The 21,135-nt window shown below is 44.2% G+C and overlaps 1 protein-coding gene across 1 annotated transcript in view; it reads left to right on the top strand.

Annotated features, from left to right (window-relative positions):
• GPD1L (glycerol-3-phosphate dehydrogenase 1 like) overlaps positions 1-21,135 on the top strand; it is a 61,681-nt gene that overhangs the window by 25,797 nt on the left and 14,749 nt on the right. Inside the window, exons 4-5 of the mRNA XM_029589415.1 lie at positions 3,813-3,951; positions 14,440-14,552. Of these exons, the coding sequence (XP_029445275.1) occupies positions 3,813-3,951; positions 14,440-14,552 (252 nt within the window). The remainder of the gene's footprint in view (positions 1-3,812; positions 3,952-14,439; positions 14,553-21,135) is intronic.

Below are 21,135 nucleotides of genomic sequence, written 5' to 3'. Positions count from 1 at the left end.
TCAATGAATTGGCAGAATTCTGAGTAAACAAAAGTCCCCCTTAATAATGTACTTGGAAATTAAACTGCTTGACCCTGGGATACGCAGCATGGGATCTGTTGAACTTAGGAATCCTGCCAGGTACTTGTGACCTGGATTGGCCACGGTTGGAAACAGGATGCTGGGCTTGATGGACCCAGCATGGCAAAACGTACGTTCTTGTGACCGGAGGTACGGGCTGAGGGGTCTGGGAGGATTACAGCGTTATCCACAGAAGGAGTTGTAAGTGGGCTTGGGGGTGGGGAGGAGGGAAAGGGTAGGACCTTTATCTTGGCCATGCTGTATTTAAGGTGATGGTGGGACATCAGGCAACGCACATCCAAAACCTTGCTAAAATGTGTATTTTCCACTGTACATGGGAACCCTTTGCTCAAGATGACTGCTCTAAGTCACAGGAACACCTACAGGTGAAACTCATTCTTGATATGTAGTATGGTTTTTTGTTTTTTTTTCTACTGTTCATTCTTTTCAAAAATGTCCACCTTCTTCGTGGAGATGATACTGATTTTTCATTTCACCCTGCTCAAAGCATCACTATCAGAGAGCTGTAGCTGGTACTGTATTCATGTTGCCAGTTCTAGAAATGAATTATCTCTCCTCTGTTTTGTTAGTCTGTCCTTGCCACTCTCTTTCACAGCCTGACAATTTCCCTCCCCCCCCCCCAACCAAAAAAAAAATCTACCTAGTAGTATCTATCAACTCCTAATAAGTAGGGAGTAAATAAAAAAAAAAAAAAAGTCATGGGATAGGAGGTGATGTCCTATCATGGATTACAAACTGGCTAAAAGACAAGAAACAGAGAGTAGGATTCAATAGTACACTTTCTCAGTGGAAAAAAGTAAACCATGGCGTGCCTAAGGGATCTGTACTTGGACCAGTGCTTTTCAATATATATATAAATGATCTGGAAAGGAATATGACGAGTGACGTTATCAAATTTGCGGATGATGCAAAATTATTCATAGTTAAATCACAAGCGGATTGTGATACATTACAGGAGGACCTTGCAAGACTGGAAAATTGGGCATCCAAATGGCAGATGAAATTTAATGTGGAGAAGTGCAAGGTGATGCACATAGGGAAAAATAACCCATGCTGTAGTTACACGATGTTAGGTTCCATATTAGGAGCTACCACCCAGGAAAGAGATCTAGGCATCATAGTGGATAATACTTTAAAATCGTCAGCTCAGTGTGCTGCAGCAGTCAAAAAAGCAAACAAAATGTTAGGAATTAAGAAGGGAATGGTCAGTAAAATGATGAGACCAAACCTTGAGTACTGTGTTAAGTTCTGATTGCCACATCTCAAAAAAGAATTATGTGCACTGGAGAAAGTACAGAGAAGGGCGACTGAAAGGATAAAAGGGATGGAACAGCTCCCCTATGAGGAAAGGCTGAAGAGGTTAGGGCTGTTCAGTTTGGCGAAGAGATGGCTGAAGAGAGATATGATAAAATGTCTATAAAATCATGAGAAGTCTAGAACAGGTAAATGTAAATCGGTTATTTATTCTTTCATATAATATGACTAGGGGGTACTCCCTGAAGTTGGCAAGTAGCTCATTTAAAACAAATTGGAGAAAATTCATTTTCACTCAACGCACAATAAAGCTCTGGAATATGTTGCCAGAGGATGTGGTTAGTGCAGTTAGTATAGCTGTGTTTAAAAAAGGTTTGGATAAGTTCTTGGAGGAGAAGTCCATTAACTGCTATTAATCAAGTTGACTTAGGGAATAGCCACTGCAATTACTGGCATTAATAATGTGATCTATTTAATGTTTGGGTACTTGTAAGAACTCTTTTAACTAGGATTGGCCACTGTTGGAAACAGGATGCTGGGCTTGATGGACCCTCTGTCTGACCCAGTATGGCAACTTCTTATGTTCTTAAAGGTTGTTAGTGGAGTACCACAGGGATCAGTTCTGGGGCCTGTGCTGTTTAACACATTCCTAAATGATCTGGAAAAGTTAACGAGTGAGGTGATCAAATTTGCAGATGACATACAATTATTCAAAGTTTTGGGGTTTTTTTTTTTTTTTTGTTTTTTTTAAAGGAAAAAAAGGATTGTGAGGAACTGCAGAAGGACCTTGTGAAACTAGGAGATAGGTCAACTGAATGGCAAATGAAGATTAATGTGGGAAAAATAATCCCAACTAGAGGTATACGATGCTGGGTTCTGTATTGGGATTCACTACCTATGAAAAGGACCTTGGAGTCCTTGTGGACAACACGTTGACATCCTCTGCTTCATGTATGGCAGTGGTCAGAAAACCAAATAGAATGTTAGGAAGGATCCAAAAAGGAATGGAGAATAAAATGTAAAATATCTTATTACTTCTGTAGCAAGCCAAGGTGTGACTGAACCTCGAGTATGGTATGAGGTTCTGGTCACCCCATCTCAAGGAAAACATGGTGGAACTAGAAAAGGTGTAGAGGAGAGTGACAAAAATGATAAAGGGGATGGAACATCTCTCCTATGATGAGCCATGCAGGCTAGGGATCTTCAGCTTGGAAAAGAGACAGCTGAGAGGAGACATGATAGAAGTTTATAAAAGAATGGGTAAATAAACAATGGTTATTTACCCTTTCAGGCAACTCCATGAAGCTAACAGCCAGCAGATTCAGAACAGATCAGAGCGAGTACTTTTTCACTCAGTGCACTGTCAGCCTGTGGAATCTGTTACCAGAGGATGTGATCAAGGTGACTAGCATGGTGTGGTTTAAAAGAGGTTTGGACAGGTTGGTGGAGGAAAAAAGCCATAAACACATTATTAGCCAGGTAGACTTAAGGAAAGCAATTGCTATCCCTGGGAGCGAGTAACAGAACTGAGATCTACTTTATGGGATCTGCCAGGTATTTGTGTCCTGGATTAGCCATTGTCCGAGACAGGATGCTGGGCTTGTGGGACTTTGGTCCACTGGGTACCTTGAAGAGCTGCTCTGTGAAAGAATTACAAATAATGATGTGCGACACTATTCAGACTCATTTTGTTTATCCAATTCATTTTTGTCGGCAGCTGACTGTCTACAGTTATCACCATATGCCCCAAGCGGAGCTGTCTACAATCTTGGGCTTTCAATCACTTGCACGGGGGGGGTTTCCCCCCCTCCTAGTTTTTATTTCCTCTCCAGTCTAGTTTGGACACTGCAGCACCAGTCCTTGGTAGGGCCATAGACCCTGGCTGCTTTCAGAACCCTGTACGCATGCGCCCTGTGGCCAGTAGAGGGTGCTGTTTTTTGCTATGACTGAGGATTCCCTCTCCATGGATTGTGTGCACTACCTCTCCAGCATCCCCAGCCCTGGCTGGCCCAGGGAATGGAAGCCAGGTTTCAGAATTGAACCTAGATCCCCCTGCCCAGCAGGGAACAGTGCTGCCATTGAGTGAGACTGGCTGACACTCCCCTTCCCTCCCCCCCCCCCCCCATTCTGAATGCTCTGATTAGAGCTCCTTTCCACCATCTGCTTTTACTGAAGGCAATTTTCAGCAAAGCATACAATTGCTATTTCATCTAGTGCCACACAAATTACATTGACAGAAGAGAGTTTTTGATCTTGATGTGATTCTTTATCAAGAGTACACTGGGGCGGAGGGAATCCTGCACAGAGCATTCACTTGAATAACAAACACTGAACTGAGTTGTCACTAGTTGGATTTACTTTTTTTGGGGGGGGAGGAGGGGTTCTACACATTCTGTCCATCAGCTCAGTTAATTTTGACACCACTGTCTGTTTCCCAGCTAATGCCTTTTTCCATGTCTCTTAATTGCTGCCTGCAGGGAATAGACGAAGGCCCGGAGGGCCTTAAATTGATTTCTGACATTATCCGGGAGAAAATGGGAATCGATGTCAGTGTGTTGATGGGCGCCAACATTGCCAATGAGGTGGCAGCGGAGAAGTTCTGTGAAACCACAATTGGTAAGACATTTAGATGTAGAGATAAGGCCTGCTCTGGAATCTCAGAACCTTCCCTTGGCTCCCGAGTCTGTTTGCAAACATCCTATGGAAACTCTTTGCTATTTCTAGCTAAAAGAATTTAAAGTTCTGCATGGCCCTGCTGCTTACAGCACAGAGCTGGGAAACCTGGAGGCCAAGATTGACCCTCTCTGTGCTCTTTTGTACCAGTAACTTTGGGGGTGAATTCACCTCGGGCATTTTGAGGCTCCACTTGGCAGATATTTGGGTTCCGTTGAATAACAGCTGTTCTGTTGTGCCTGTTTTATTCAGGGGACCTTTTGAACAGGCAAACATCTATTTAGCTTGGTTTGGTTCGGGTAAAGAAATTTTGGGTGCACTAGAGGCAGAGACCTAATGGACAATTTATCTATTGATACACTGCGGTATCCCACCAGGGATTATTTAGCCCTACCCCACTTTGTTCACACTACCCCGTTACCACTGTCACTTACATGACTCTTCCAATTCTGAATCCTTAACCTGAAATATATTTACGCCATCTCAGAACCTGTATTTCCTAGCGTGTAGCCAGATGGACTCAGAACCAATGAGTTATGCTCTCCTGCCAGCAGATGGCGACCGAGTCAGATTTCAAAGCTGACGTCATCCTAGATACAGCCCTGCAGTGACCTCAGCCCTTCAGTATTTCTCCATCTCCAGCAGATGGTAGACGTACGTCTTCCTATGGGGATTGCTATACTTTCTGGGAGGAATAATTCTACATTTAAATTGGAGAAAAAATTGAGCCCCGCTCTCCTGCAGTGATGCCTAAAGGTCCCTCCCCAGGTGAGAATTCCTGAAACGATTTCCGAGATACCTTAGAGGTGTGCCTCTGAGGGATCTCGGAAATCGGTAGCCGGTTCCCAGTGTGGACTTTGCTGCTTAAGCAGCTGAAAGACAGCGGGTGCAGGAAGCAGAGCGTGGCAGTGACGGCCAAAGCCCTCTTCTTCCCACCCTCCCCCCCACAGCTGGAGACGGTCTCTGAACTCAGATGGTAAGCGCTGAGCCCAGTTAAGTAAACAAAAAAAAATGTACCTCCCGATTCAGAGACATTTGGATGGATTTCAGTAAGACTTCCTCCGGTTTCCTTGCTTGGCGTGCTGTACCAATGTGGTTCCCGATCCCATTGGGGTAAGGGGAAATGGGCTTCCGAGTGGGTTGAGCAGCCTCCTAGTGGGCTAGGCCCTGGTTTAGGCTTGGTCGACGCCACATGGTAGGCTGCGGCGGTGCAATCTTGTGCACGTCTTTGTGCATGCCGTATTACTCTCCATAGCACGTCGGTACGCACAGTGTGTCGGATTTTCGCATGTGCTGTGCGCATGATGTCACGTATGTTCATACACGCACAACCTACTAAGCGCAGAATACAGGTAAAGCCAGGCGCATGGGCTGTGCGTGCACCTTGCAGCATCCTGCCTAGGCGCATACAATTTTAAATGCGAGCCGACAGAACACAGTTACTGCCGCCAATGTCTCCAGCAGCCAAGAAACATAAGCACCTTTCTCTCTGGGCTGCTTGTCATATTAGGGCTTCACAGTCTGACCTGGATTCCTACTTAATGTCAGCACTGTGAGGAAGCCCAGGGAGAGTTGGCCTCCCCAGACTTTGCTAAGCCCGGCTCCTCCCGTTGAGAGGGATGGATTAGCCACAGCCTTAACTGGAAGTACCCCCAGGACTGGGTCATCCATGGGAGAAGGAAATTCAGCGGCACCTGCCCCCAGTACCACCTGGGCTAGACATGGACCCGGCTGCCTTCTCTTGGATGGAAGTTTTCCAGGGCCTTCAAGCCTTCGTACGGGTGCAGTCTGCTACCTCACTTGCCCTGTCTGGATGGAACCTCAGCTGGTAAGCCCTCCCTCTCCCAGTCCTGTCAGCAGACCTAGAGGTATGCCTTGCCCTCACCAAGGGTATCCCTGGCAAGGACCTGGATGCCACGGACGAAGAGGAGGATGCAGATTCCTTGGAAGATGGGGAAATTTCCCCTGGTTTAGAACCATATCGGACCATGTTACAGGTTTCCCACAGAGACGAATTGCCGGCCCTGGTTTCCCAGAGCCTGAAGATGCTGGGAGTTTTGGGACGGACTCTATGACGGAACCAAAGAAGAATCCCTGATCTCCCTACAGGATGCCTCTTGCTACTTTCCAGTGCTGGAAGCCATCCAGGAGTTGATTGACCTGGAATGGGATGGCCCAGAAGCAAGTTTTAAAGGGGGAGAAGCGTTAGAAACTCTATACCCACTGGATCCAGCAGTGAGAAAGTGTTTGTGTTTCCTTAAAGTGGATGCGTGATGGTCTGTGCCGGCTCTAAGCAAAAAACTATCCCAGTGGAGGGAGGAGCGGCCTTAAAGGATGCGCACGATAGACAGGTGTGGAGTCCATCCTTAAACAGACCTTTGAAACATAGAAATGACAGCAGAAGAAGACCAAACTGTCCATCCAGTCTGCCCAGCAAGCTTTCACTCCCCCCCCCCCCCCCCCCCCCCCATCCATACTTATCTGTTACTCTGGTCCCTTGTAAGTGACTTTTTTTGTTCTATTTCACTTCCATCCCCGCCATTGATGTAGTTAGCACTGCTGGAGCTGCATCTAAGTGAAGTATCTAGCTAATTGTTTAGGGGTAGTAACCGCCGTCATAGCAAGCTACTCCCATGCATGTTTATCCAGCCTGTGCAACTCAGTCCTTGTTGGTTGTTGTCTGAATATAAATCATCTTTTCAACATTCCCCCTTTCGTTGAAGCAGAGAACTATGCTGGATATCATTGAAAGTGAAGTATTAGGCTTATTTGGTTTGGGGTAGTAACCGCTGTATCATGCAAGCTACTCCCTGCTTTTTTGTGGATGCAAATCCTTTTTTTCACATTTCCTCTTGCCGTTGAAGCATAGAGCAATGTTGGAGTCGCATTAACTGTATGTATATTTATTGAATTAGGATATTAATCTCCAGGTAGTAGCCGTCATTCCCACAATCCGCCCCCATGCCTCTTCACTTCATTCACATCCTCTAGACTTTATGGATCCACAGTGTTTATCCCACGTCTCTTTGAAATCCTTCACAGTTTTGATCTTCACCACTTCCTCCAGAAGGGTGTTCCAGGCATCCACCACCCTCTCCGTGAAGAAATACTTTCTGTCATTGGTTCTGAGTCTTCCTCCCTGGAGTTTTAAATCGTGACCCCTGGTTCTGCTGATTTTTTTTGCAACGGAAGAGGTTTGTCGTTGTCTTTGGATCATTAAAACCTTTCAAGTATCTGAAAGTCCGTATCATATCACCTCTGCTCCTCCTTTCCTCCAGGGTGTACATATTTAGGTTCTTCAATCTCCCCACACAAGTCATTTGATGAAGACCCTCTACCTTTTTTGTCGCCCTTCTCTGTACCGCCTCCATCCTGTCTCTGTCCCTACGGAAATACGGTCACATGCCTTTTCTTACTCTATATTCCTCTCTCTATGCAGCCCAGAATTCTTCTGGCTTTTAGCTATCGCCTTGTCACATTGTTTCGCCGACTTCAGATCATTAGACACCATCACCCCCAGGTCTCTCTCTTGCTCCGTGGACATCAGCCCTTATCCCCCCTATCGAATACAGTTCTTTTGGATTTCCACACCCCATATGCTTGACTCTGCACTTCTTGGCGTTGAATTTCAGCTGCCATATCTTCGACCACTCTTCCAGTTTCCTTAAATCCCATCTCATTCTCTCCACTCCTTCCGGCGTGTCTACTCTGTTGCAGATCTTAGTGTCATCCGCAAAAAGACAAGCCTTACTTTCTATCCCATGAAGCTATGAAGCAGTAGCAATAACCTTACAGATTGCTTCTTGTTGTGCCCTGGTAGCTTGTTCATGCCTACTCCTCTCTCAGGAAGTGGATGACTCGTTGGATGAATTCCAGAATGGTTATGGAACCCACTGCCACCTTGTTAGCTGACGCAGGCTCTGATCTAGTCTGTACTTTGGCCAGAGGAGTGGCTCAGTGGTGGCAGCCAGAAGACAACTATGGCTGCGGAATTGGTCAGCAGACGCAACCTCCAAGGCAAATCTTCCAAAGATGCCCTTTAAAGGATCACTGCTTTTCAGAAGCGAATTGGAAAAGCTGGTCAGTAAGTGGGGTGAATCTCCAGTTCCCTGGCTACCAGAAGATAAGAGAAAGCAGTTACAGTGCCCCTTGCCTATGAGAGGTCGATCCAGGGGCTCCCAATGCTTTCGCCCCCTACAGAAACTCGACATTTCAGCGGTCTCTGCCCTTTGGGAGGTCTCAGTCCTTTCGTAGCAGACAGCCCAAGAGAGGGGCAGGCTTGGGTTCAAGCTGATCCTGAACCCCACAATGAAAATTCGCCAACCCACCCTCTGAACAAGGAGATAGGAGATCGACTGCCCCTTTTCTACCCGAGGTGGGTCGAGATCACTTCAGATAAATGGGTACTGGAGGTCATATGAGAAAGATATGTGCTGGAATTTCACAGCCTTCCTCGGGACATATTCACGATGTCTCCTTGCCACTCCCAGCAGAAGAAGCAGGCAGTGGAGACTACTCTTAAGGCTTCTCAGAATGAGGACTATAAACTCAGTACCTGTGCCCCAGGAAAATACAGGGCATTATTGCATCTATTTCATCGTACCCAAGAAGGAAGGTTCATTTCACCTCATCCTGGACCTCAAGCACATCAACCAACCTCTACGAGTGAATCATTTTCACATGGAAACCCTATGCTCCGTGATAATGGCCATACAATTGGGAGAGTTCTTAAACTCTGTGCCTGGAGGCTCAGTGCGCGTGCTGCCAAGCCTATGCAAGATAGGTTTGGCACGCGCAGGGCCAGCTTTTTGGGGGTTACACGCGTATCCCTTTGAAAATCTGCCCCATTATGCCTATATAGTCAGTTTCTTCTGTAGGTGCATACCGTAATAATTGATACAATTCTAGTATCCCTCTATCAATGATATTGAATTGTTGGCCTTTTTATGTCCTTTATTTTTTATTTTTTTTATTTCTTTCCTTCTCCTATTTCCACAAAGCAATCTCACTAGAACTGGGAGGGAAAGGTGACATTTTAGAAAATTGTTGGACTGTATTTTGATTCACTGTGGCAGTGATATTGTACTATTTAATAACCCCGGTTGCACAGTGTTGTCAGTTCAATAAAAATATACAATTAAAAGAAAAAAAGACATCCTATCATACTGTTCCCTTTCTCGAGATGGGTGGTGGATATGGAGTAGAAGTATACAGGGCCCTGACAAAAATGGCCCTCCTACGGCTGAGCCTCCTCTGTTCGTACTTCACTGTGGCAGACCCTGCTGTAGGGAATACTGCAGGGTAGGTGGTACCCAAATGGAGCCTTTATATAGGGCCGGTGAGACTCCTCTCTGTTCTGTATTGAAGACTTTTATGAGGCCAAAATAGCATTTCAGGAGTTGACTAGTGAATGCTCTAAGGGAAAGATGTGCTTTGACAATGCTGCAACCCCTAATGAAAGGTCATTCTATAAAGGAGTTAAAAAAAAAAAAAAAAAAAAAAGGAGATTAAATGAAAGACAAGGTATGTTAGAACATAAGAAAATGCCATACTGGGTCAGACCAAGGGTCCATCAAGCCCAGCATCCTGTTTCCAACAGTGGCCAATCCAGGGCATAAGAACCTGGCAAGTACCCAACAACTAAGTCTATTCCATGTTACCATTGCTAATGGCAGTGGCTATTCTCTAAGTGAACTTAATAGCATGTAATGGACTTCTCCTCCAAGAACTTATCCAATCCTTTTTTAAACACCGCTATACTAACTGCACTAACCACATCCTCTGGCGGCAAATTCCAGAGTTTAATTGTGCGTTGAGTAAAAAAGAACTTTCTCCGATTAGTTTTAATTGTGCCCCATGCTAACTTCATGGAGTGCCTCCTAGTCTTTTTACTATCTGAAAGAGTAAATAACCGATTCACATCTACCCGTTCTAGACCTCTCATGATTTTAAACACCTCTATCATATCCCGCCTCAGCCATCTCTTCTCCAAGCTGAAAAGTCCTAACCTCTTTAGTCTTTCCTCATAGGGGAGTTGTTCCATTCCCCTTATCATTTTGGTAGCCCTTCTCTGTACCTTCTCCATCGCAATTATATCTTTTTTGAGATGCGACAACCAGAATTGTACACAGTATTCAAGGTGCGGTCTCACCATGGAGCGATACAGAGGCATTATGACATTTTCCGTTTTATTCACCATTCCCTTTCTAATAATTCCCAACATTCTGTTTGCTTTTTCGACTGCCGCAGCACACTGTACCGACGATTTCAATGTGTTATCCACTATGACACCTAGATCTTTCTTGGGTTGTAGCACCTAATATGGAACCCAACATTGTACAATTATAGCATGGGTTATTTTTCCCTATATGCATCACCTTGCACTTATCCACATTAAATTTCATCTGCCATTTGGATGCCCAATTTTCCAGTCTCACAAGGTCTTCCTGCAATTTATCAATCTGCTTGTGATTTAACTACTCTGAACAATTTTGTGTCATCTGCAAATTTGATTATCTCACTCGTCGTATTTCTTTCCAGATCATTTATAAATATATTGAAAAGTAAAGGGTCCCAATACAGATCCCTGAGGAACTCCACTGTTCACTCTCTTCCACTGAGAAAATTGTCCATTTAATCCCACTCTCTGTTTCCTGTCTTTTAGCCAGTTTGTAATCCACGAAAGGACATTGCCATCTATCCCATTACTTTTTATTTTTCCTAGAAGCCTCTCAGGAACTTTGTCAAATGCCTTCTGAAAATCCAAGTACACTACATCTACAGGTTCACCTTTATCCACATGTTTATTAATTCCTTCAAAAAAGTGAAGCAGATTTTTGAGGCAAGACTTGCCCTGGGTAAAGCCATGCTGACTTTGTTCCATTAAACCATGTCTTTCTATATGTTCTGTGATTTTGATGTTTAGAAAACTTTTCACTATTTTTCCTGGCACTGAAGTCAGGCTAACCGGTCTGTAGTTTCCCGGATCGCCCCGGAGCGCTTTTTAAATATTGGGGTTACATTTGCTATCTCCAGTCTTCAGGTACAATGGATGATTTTAATGATAGGTCTGAAATTTCATTTTTTAGTTCCTTCAGAACTCTGAGGTGTATACCATCCGGTCCAGGTGATTTACTACTCTTCAGTTTGTCAATCAGGCCTACCACATCTTCTAGGTTCACCGTGATTTGATTCAGTCCATCTGAATCATTTCCCATAAAAACCTTCTCCATTATGGGTACCTCCCCAACATCCTCTTCAGTAAACACCGAAGCAAAGAAATCATTTAATCTTTCTGCGATGGCCTTATCTTCTCAAAGTGCCCCTTTAACCCTTCGATCATCTAATGGTCCAACTGACTCCCTCACAGGCTTTCTGCTTCGGATATATTTTTAAAAGTTTTTACTGTGAGTTTTTGCTTCTACAGCCAACTTCTTTTCAAATTCTCTCTTAGCCTGTCTTAGCAATGTCTTACATTTAACTTGCCAACGTTTATGCTTTATCCTATTTTCTTCTGTTTGATCCTTCTTCCAGTTTTTGAATGAAGATCTTTTGGCTAAAATAGTTTCTTTCTCCTCCCCTTTTAACCATGCCGGTAATCGTTTTGCCTTCTTTCCACCTTTCTTAATGTGTGGAATACATCTGGACTGTGCTTCTAGAATGGTATTTTTTAACAATGACCACGCCTCTTGGACATTTTTTACTTTTGTAGCTGCTCCATTCAGTTTTTTTCTAACAATTTTTCTCATTTTATCAAAGTTTCCCTTTTGAAAGTTTAGCACGAGAGCCTTGGATTTGCTTACTGTTCTAATGTTTAGGCCCATTCTGACCTTGTTGGGTATCGGGTCGTCTTGTTTTGTAGCTTGCTAGGGCTTTGGTTGCCTAGGCTTTGGACCGTAAGAAGCCTATCTCTGTATGTATCTTGCTGCTGATTCTTTCTCCCTGTTATATCCTGCTGAGCTAGGCCAAGAGGGTGTTTCAGAGAGAATTTTTTTAGCTGGAGTTTCAGTAGGTTGTGAGACTTTTAAAGGACCTCCAAAATATTGTGACAGTATGGGAGCTCTCGATCTCCTTGGCCGCCCTTTCAGATGACAGAGGCCTGTGAGGTCTCTTAAGCTCAGGAATCACTTTTTTTTTTTTTGCATTGGTCCCATGAAAGGTATTGCGCCTTAAAAAGATGTTTAGAATTCTCCAGGGCCAAAATCCAATATCCAGGGTTCCTGGATATTGGAACCCTGCACAGAGAATGTTTGAACGAGGCAGTGTGATGATTTGAACTGTGGGCAGCTGTTTTATTTATTTTTAACTCGACAGATAACATTTTAATGTGGACAAGTGCAAAATAATGCCATGGGAGGAGGGGGGAAGTAACCCACATTGTATTGTAGTTACACGATGTTAGTTTCCATATTAGGAGTTACCGCTCAGGAAAAGGACCTGGGCGTCATAATGGACGATACTTTGAAATCCTCTGTTCAGTGTGCAGCGGCGGTCAAAAAAAAGCAAGCACAATGTTAGGAATTATTAGAAAAGGAATGAAGAATAAAACAGCGAATGTCATAATGCCTCGCTTGCTCATGGTAAGGCCACACCTGGAGTACCATGTGCAGTTGTGGTTGCAACATCTCAAAAAAGACATAGTTGCATTGCAAAAAATACAGAGAAGGGTGACCAAAATGATGAAGGGGATAGAAAGGCTAAAGAAGTTAGGGCTGTTCAGGCTGGAGAAGAGATGGCTGAGGGAGGATTTGAGAGAGCGCTATAAAATGAATGGAATAGAATGGATGAATGTAAATTGGTTATTTACTCTTTCAAAAAATACAAAGACTAGAAGTCACTCCATGAAGTTAGTAAGTAGCACATTCAAAACCAATTGGAGAAAATTCTTTTTCACTCAGTGCACAATTAAGCTCTGGAATTCATTGCCAGAGGATTTGGTTAAAGAAATTGGTGTTGCTGGATTAAAAAAAAAAGTTTGCACAAGTTCCTTGAAGAGAAGTCCATAAACTGTTATTAACCAAGTAGACTTAAGGAGTAGCCACTGCTTATTGTGCGATAGCAGCATGGTATCCATTTACTGTTTGGGATCTTGCCAGGTACTTGTATCCTGGATTGGCCACTGTTAGAAACAGGATGCTGGGCTTGATGGTCCCTTGGTCTGACCCATATGGCAAATTCTTATGCTTTCATGATAGAAGTATCTGATGTTAGAAAAGCGGCTATGTATTCAGAAAGGGCTAAGGAGGCTTATATATACTTTGAGGCCAATAATGCATTATGCAGCTCTAAGATGTTAGAGCTGCATAATGCATCCTTATGCACTAATTAACAGCTTATTCACTGCTATTCAGGCTCACAAGGCTGCGCTTTGCAAACACAGGGTGGCATTTAAAATAGCCTTCTTTCTAGTTTCAGATTGGGTGACTCGAGTCCTGTGTGACTTGTTTCTCGTGCAGCATTGTGCACACCTGCTGTATAAATACTACAGTCTGTGCTTATCATAAGACAACAATATTGAAAACTATTTTTATTAAAACTAAGCACATCAGTCCCAAAATTCAGCTCTGTGGTGAGTACTTTTCACTATGAAATGGACTTTTCATTTCTTTTTGGAATTGTGTTCGTGATAATAAAACAGGCCAAAATCTCACTGAACATTTTCTAAGGATCTTCTTGAACTAAGTTTCTTGTGGATTTTTTCTGTCTCCCCCCCCCAAATCTCTTGTTTTCTATCAGTCTCCATCTGACTGCCTGTTGCTTGTATCCTTTTGCCAATCTCTGAAGTTAAGATTTGAATAAATTCACTGAATGCTCAGATTCGGTTTGCAAAATGTTGAATGCATTTTACCAAATAATTTAATAGATGTAATGGAACGTTCAGTGCATTTATTGTAATTCTTCCACACATGCATTTATGTTTTTTGTCTTGTTAAGATCCTTTCTCTATTGAAAGATTGAGGCCAGAGGCAGAACTAGGAAATGCCCAGAGCAGGAAGGCATTTTTCCTGCGAGTAGAGAAGAAACGTAGGACTTGTCATCCCCCAAGGGAAGTCTCGTCTTGCAGGGTAAAGGAAACTCCTGCTGTGACCTGTCAAAAAATCCAGCAGACACCACCTCCCTTTACAGTTCGTGTCCTAAAAGCTCAAGTGTTTTAAGTTCATCTGAGAACAGTTTGAGAGCTGATGGTGTTGACCTGTTTTTTTTGTCTTGTTTTATATTTGGAGAGGAAAGACTGTCTTTTTTTTTTTTTTTTTTTTTTTTAATTCTGTAAATGACTGGGTAGAAAATCAGCAAAACAAGATTTTCTGTTACATTTAAAATGGTAAGCATTGACTCTCTGCTCTGAAATTATTTGGATTCTCAGGTTTGCCTCTAACCCCGCCCCCCAGTTGTGGAATGAGGTGAATAAAGCATGATTGCTCTTCTCCGCAGGCAGTAAGATCCTGGAGCATGGCCTCCTCTTCAAAGAGCTCCTCCAGACACCAAATTTCCGGATAACGGTGGTAGATGACGTGGATACAGTGGAACTTTGCGGGGCTCTGAAGGTAAACCTGAGCCACCCCCCCCCCCCCCCCCCCCCTTCCTTACACAAACAGGAGAAAAGCAAAAGTCCCAGCCAGGATTTTTAGGAATACAGTGGCGCTGTACTGTGAGAGCTTGGCATTTCTATCTGTGAAAATCAGAAATGTAAAGACCAGAAAAAGACCATACAGCCCATCTCCTCTGCCCTTCCACTCCAATCCCTGCCACTCCCTTGGAGATCCCCTGTGCTCGATCCGTGCTTTTTGAATTCATATCTGTTCTTGTCTCCACCACCTCCAGTGAGAGGTTGTCCTATATATCTACCACCTATTCTGTAAAGAAATTCTTCCTTAGATTATGCCTCATTCCAGAGTCCATTGAAAGTGACTCATTTCCTGTGCTTTGATACCTTGTACGTAGGTATTTGTTTTTCTTCTCTGCTAACTCGCCCTTCCTCTAGGGCAGGGGTCGGGAACCCATGGCTCGCGAGCCAGATATGGCTCTTTTGAGGGCTGCATCTGGCTCGCAGACACCTGTCGCCATACTTCGCGGTTCCCCGCTGACCCAGCTGCTCCCCGGTCCTCCGCCGCCCGGGCTTAAAATGCTGTCAGCCCGGGCGGAACGCGGCAGGACAGCTGGAGTCAGCGGCACCGGCGTGCTCTCTTCTCCTCCCCCCCCCGCGGCCCGGAAGAGGAAGTGGAGAGCATCGGGTGCCTGCGCGGGAAGAAGAGACCACACTAGCGTGGTCTCTTCTTCCGCGCAGGCACCCGATGCTCACCACTTCCTCTTCCGGGCCGCAGGGGGGGGGAGGAGAAGAGAGCACGCCGACTGGAGTCATCCGGGTGCCTGCGCGGGTCTTCCCGCGCAGGCACCCGATGCTCTCCACTTCCTCTTCCGGGCCGCGGGAAGAAGAGAGCACGCCGGTGCTCTCTTCTTCCCGCGGCCCGGAAGAGGAAGTGGAGAGCATCGGGTGCCTGCGCGGGAAGAAGACTGCAGCGCGGCTCGGAGGAAAATGAAAATCTTCAACCGCGGCCGATGGGACTCCGCCTTCGCCTCCGCGAGGGCTGAAAATGAAGGAGGTTAGCGTTGGGAGGTGGCTGCTGCTGCCGCGAGTTCCCGGGGGGGGGGGGGGGGGGGAGAGAGAGAGAGTGAATGAGCGAGCAAGCATGTGTGTTTGAGATCCTGTGTGTGTGAGTGAGAGATTGCATGTATGTGAATGATTGAGAGCCTGTATATGTGAAAGAGAGTATGTCTGTGATTGAGATCCTGCCTGTGAGAGAGAGAGCATGAATGTAAGTTTACCATTGGGAACCTGTATGTGTAAGTTTGTAATTGAAAACCTGTTTGTTTGAAAGAGTATGTGTGTATGATTGAGATCCTTTGTGTGTGAGAGAGATCATGTGTATGTATGATTAAGAGCCTGTGTGTATAAGTAAGAGAGAGATCATGTGTGTCTGTGTCTGATTGACAGCTGGTTTAGGTGATGGAGCATGTGAGTATGTGATTGAGAGCCTGTGTTTAAATGAGAGAGAGAGACCATGTGTGTCTGTGTGTGATTGAGAGCTGATTTAGGTGAGGGAGCATGTGAGTATGTGATTGAGAGCCTGTGTGTAAATGAGAGAAAGAGAGGACATGTTTGTAAGCATGTGAATGAGAGTCTGTGTGTGAGAGAGAAAGACAGCATGTATTTATGTGATTGAAAGCCTGTGTGTGTGTAAGCGTGAAAAGATAGACAGCATGTGTGTAAATGTGTAATTAAGAGCCTATATAAGTGAGAGAGAAAAAACATTTGTATATGTGAGTGACTGAGAGCATGTGTGTATAGGTGTGTCATTGAGAGCCAGTGTGAGAGAGAGCGCTGGTATGTGACAGAGAGGAGAAAGTTCCAAGCAAACCACCCCACCTCCTGCTAATTCAGAACAATCTCAGGACACCTGGATATCAAACGTTCCCAGGTATGCAGAGCAAAAAAATTTTTGTATCCTTATTATTTTTCATTACTGGATCTTTGTGTCTGCTATTTTGAAATATTTTGTTGGTATCTGGAAATGTTTTATATGAGTTTTTAATTATTGGATATTCCACTCATCAGCTGTTTCGAAATATGTTCTTTTTGTTAGTACAGTTTTACTGCTGATGATTTTATATTTCTTGATTTGTTTTATAAGGATGTGTGATGTTTCTTTTTTCCTTTGTTACACTGCATACAGAGACTCTGGCTTGTTGCAGTTTCCAATTCAGTTTTTGTCTGCATGCTTCTTGTTATGCGTTTTGGTCTCTTTATTCTATGTTAGGTGAGGGACAGCACGTGATTCAGGTGAGGTTTTCTGCTGGCGTGTAGTTTCTGTGTAGGACTCTATAGCAGCCTGACTTGGTCCGTTTTCCTAATAGGAGATGTATTGGTGTCTTAAGGCCTGGTGTAATATTTTCAGAGACTTATTGTACTTTAAAAGTGTGATCTTACATAAAATGCACACATTTACTTGTATTTAGTTTTAAACATATTGTATGGCTCTCATGGAATTACATTTTAAAATATGTGGCGTTTATGGCTCTCTCAGCCAAAAAGGTTCCTGACCCCTGCTCTAGGGTGTACATGTTTAGATCTTTGTCTGCCTGTCCCCATGTATTTTATAACAAAGACCAATGACCATTTTAGTAGCCACTCTCTGGATGGACTCAATCCTCTTTTATATCTTTTTAAAGATGCAGTTTCCAGAAGTATACACAATATTCCAAATGAGATCTCAGCAGGGGCAATATTGCTGCCTATTTTCTGCTGACCATTTTTCTCCCTATGCCACCCAAGCGTCTTTCTGGGTTTTGCCATTGCCTTGTACACTTGTTTGGCCATCTTGAGATCATCTGCTGCAACCCCTACTCCAGATCCCGCTGGCGTTTCATGGATAGAAGAATTTCACCCCCTGGTCTGTACTGCTCCCTTGGATTTTTGCAGCCCAAATGCAGGACTCTGCAGTTTTTTTGGGGTTTTTTTTTTTGTTTTGTTTTTTAGCACTAAATCTTAGCTGCCAGACTCTAGACCATTCCTCAAGCTTTGCTAGATCCCTCTTCATGTTTTTCACATTTCTTGGGTATCTATCCTGATGCAGATTTTGGTGTCACTTGCAAAAATCAAACCTTTAACAATGTCACTTACAAAATTGTTGACAAGGACCAATCCCTGCGGCTCACCTGGTAGGAACCCCCCCCCCTCCCCCCATAGAACGCTCCATTTATCCTTTGTCGCCTCCCGCTCAACCAGTTTCTAACGCAGTCGGCCTCTTTAGGGCTCATACCAAGGGTCCTGTCATAGACTTGACCATAATATCCAAATCGTTACATTTTACAAGAAACAGCAGATATAAGCTTTAAAGAGCCTTGCATAACTCTTACCTTGTGGTCGGATGGCCAGCTCTGTGTCCTCTCGCGCCAGAGATTTGTAGCATCACGCCCTCCCCCTTTTTTTTTTTTTTCTTCGGGTATTGAATCATTGGAGATAACCACCCCTGTGGTCAGCTTCTGTACACGCCGGTGTAATCTGAGCTCCTTTTGGCAGTCAAACACCCATGTTGCTCTTTCCAGCACTGGCGCAAACCAAAGCAGCACTCGGGGAGGGGGCTACGTTCCAGGAGCTATAACTGGTCCCTCCCCTAAGGACGCGGCCTGCTTTACCTCTGCTTAGGCAGTCCTTGGGGCAAAGGTTGCTGCCTAGGATCAAGCGAGACCTCCTCCACTTCTTTGCCCCAATGCCAAAGTTAGGAAAATGTCCATTGGGGCTGATTTGTATGGGAGCAGGAAAGGAGTTGCACAGAGGGATAGGTCTGAATTCTCCCCTTCTGCTTCACCCAGTTGAGGAAGAGAGGCAAACATCTTAAGCTAAGACTATTTAAATGGAAAAAAAAATCATGGAGTCCCAGGAGGAACGCCCATGTCATCTTGGGCTACAGGCAGTCCCACGTTTTAAAGTAGCATTTACCTTCCATCCCATTATTTCTGCACAGATATGTGCTCTGCTTGCACAAACTGCAGACATTGTTTTGTTTTCGGCAGGAGGTTTTAAGCCCTTTGCTTTGGCAAAGGTTGCTACCCTATCACGTTCCCAGTGGGGCTGGGCAGTGAGGTGTTAAAACCTGCATGTTGTACAGGTTTTCAGCCTCGGCCAGCAGGCCAAGAAGAGATTGTTCTTGGTTCATAGCACTGATCCTACGCCTCTTAATCAAAAAGAAGCTGAGAATTCACATATAAGCAGCCCATATCTGGGACAGAGGTCTCCAGTATGGGATTGTGGTGCCTACTGGCAGGTTGTGGGCGGTTTGCAGAGAGAGCAATAAGATAGCTTAGCGTTGGTCTGTATTTATTTACCACAAAAATTCAAAGCATGTTGAAGGAGATGGATGCAGAAAGGGGTAGCTGATGTCTTTAATTTTGCTCATTTTTGTTTACTAGTTCATCTAAAAAAAAAAGTGTAAGTTCGTAAATTAACAAAATAAGATCCATGTAAATGTGTGTCCTGGAGTATTCTGATTAGTTTAATTCACAAATTACAGCAAAAACTCTGTTTATGCAGCATGCATAGGAGAGGTGCAGGGGGGGTATGATACATACCTTCATGTACCTGAGAGGATTTAATGATGCACAAACGTTGAATCTTTTCTGTTGGAAAGGAAACAGAAGAGCAAGGGGGTCATGACATGAAAATCCAGGGGGGAATATTCGGAATCAACATAGAATATTTTTTTTAACGGAGAGGGTGGTGGATGCCTGGAATGCCTTTCCGGAAGAGGTAGTAAGGATGAAAACAGTAAACGAATTCAAAAGGGCATGGGATAAACACTGTGGATCCTTAAAAGCTTGAGGATGCTAATGAAGAAAAGGATGCATGGGGGTAACCTGCACTGAACAGCAGTTGGTACTCTTAACCAGAAGGCATGGGGGATTGCTACCCTTAACCAGTTAGTCTTCACGATTTAGACAGAACTGCAACATCGCTCTCCAGTTTGATGGCAGGGCGGGGAAAAAAGGGTATTGGGTTTTGAAGACAGCCAACACTGGGTCCCGACTTTTACGGTTTCGGGTACTGATACGCTGACGTTAGGGATAAAGCTTCTGTGGCCAAGTCCAGAAGCAAAGAACGTTCAAGCAGCACTGTCTGAATTATCAGGAAGGATGTTCAGCATGCAAAACTGTTGCAGTAATTTTGTTATGGATTTGATAGTTGCTTGGGCTTGCTTGTAAGTATTACATAAGGCATGGGGGTAACCTGCACACAGCGGCAATTGGTGCCATGGGAAGCTTGCGGGGCAGACTGGATTGACTACTTGGTCTTTTTTCTGCCGACAGTATTATTTTACTGTGTTAGCCCATGCTGGTTATCTGTCTGCTCTTCCTTCCTTCCTTCCCCTTTTTAAATGTTTAGCGCTTCTGTTTAAACCTTCTTGGCAGCAGTGCTGGCGATCCTCTTCACCCAGCACTGTGTGGTGTCATGGGGCTTTAAAGAAATGTGTGCATGCCCGCGTCCTGTCGCACAGAAGAAGTAAAAACCAAAAAAAATGCCACGCTACTAGATGCTGGTTTGTTGAACTTCCCAGTTGGTTGAGTGCTGGAAAATGGGGGTTTTACTGTATGAAACCAAATTAGGATGTAAGTTAGTGTCTAACTCCAAATCTCGGACCAAAAAAGCAGGAGGGTAGGCTATCTAAAAAAGCCGTGGGGGCAAATATGGAGATTAGACGCCAATAAAATGTCCAAGTACAACTTTATTAACAGATGGAGACCATTAGTTTTTGTATGTGCCCAAACAAAAACTAATGGTCTCCATCTGTTAATAAAGTTGTACTTGGACATTTTATTGGCGTCTAATCTCCATATTAACTCCAAATCTCTCCACAGTACGGCATTTACACACACGTGGTTGTGTGGAGGTTAATACTAGTATTTGATAAACCGTGCAGTGGCGGCAGGAGCTGCACAATTTATAAAACATCACGTAGTTCTGCTCTGAAAGTGCATGTGTGTGTTTTCCATATGCGTGAATATTTCCAATGCAAGACAATGCTCATTTTCTTTTCCTATTTTATAAACGAAGGTGCGTTTAAAAAAAAAAAAAAAAGTACCCGTAATAACCCTGACTTATACGCGGAGGCAGGTGTTTTCTAAACTACGCACGGATGCCTTTTTGATAATACTTGCGCGTGTACTCGAAATTGCCAGTTCACTAAGACCTCCCTTCCCCAATCTGCAGACGACAGATCAGTGCAGTTTCACTTGCACGATTCAATTAGCAGATGTAAAAGCCTAGGAAAAAGTTTTGGTAATGTATGCACATGTTACTCTTACAAAACAGCAAGTGCTGTGCGTACTTCTAACCCCTGCATAAAACACCCCAGCCCTTTTTTTTCCCCTTGGTAAAATATATTCATGAAATGGAAAAATACCCTCTTGAACTCAACATTTATAAAATAACACACACGTGTGCAGATTCTAGTTTTACTTGCAAAACCCCCCTTGAAAATTCACGCCTGACTGTAAGCCCTCTGGGAACAAAAAACTGCCTGAGGGCCTGGTGGGGATTGTAAAATTGAATAGTTGGTGTGGATGGGCAGTCTA

This window comes from Rhinatrema bivittatum, chromosome 2 (assembly GCF_901001135.1).
Source record: "Rhinatrema bivittatum chromosome 2, aRhiBiv1.1, whole genome shotgun sequence".
In the NCBI taxonomy this organism is placed as follows: Eukaryota; Metazoa; Chordata; class Amphibia; order Gymnophiona; family Rhinatrematidae; genus Rhinatrema; species Rhinatrema bivittatum.
The sequence above is the reverse complement of the archived record's forward strand: the minus strand, read 5'-3'. Positions and strand labels throughout refer to the sequence as shown.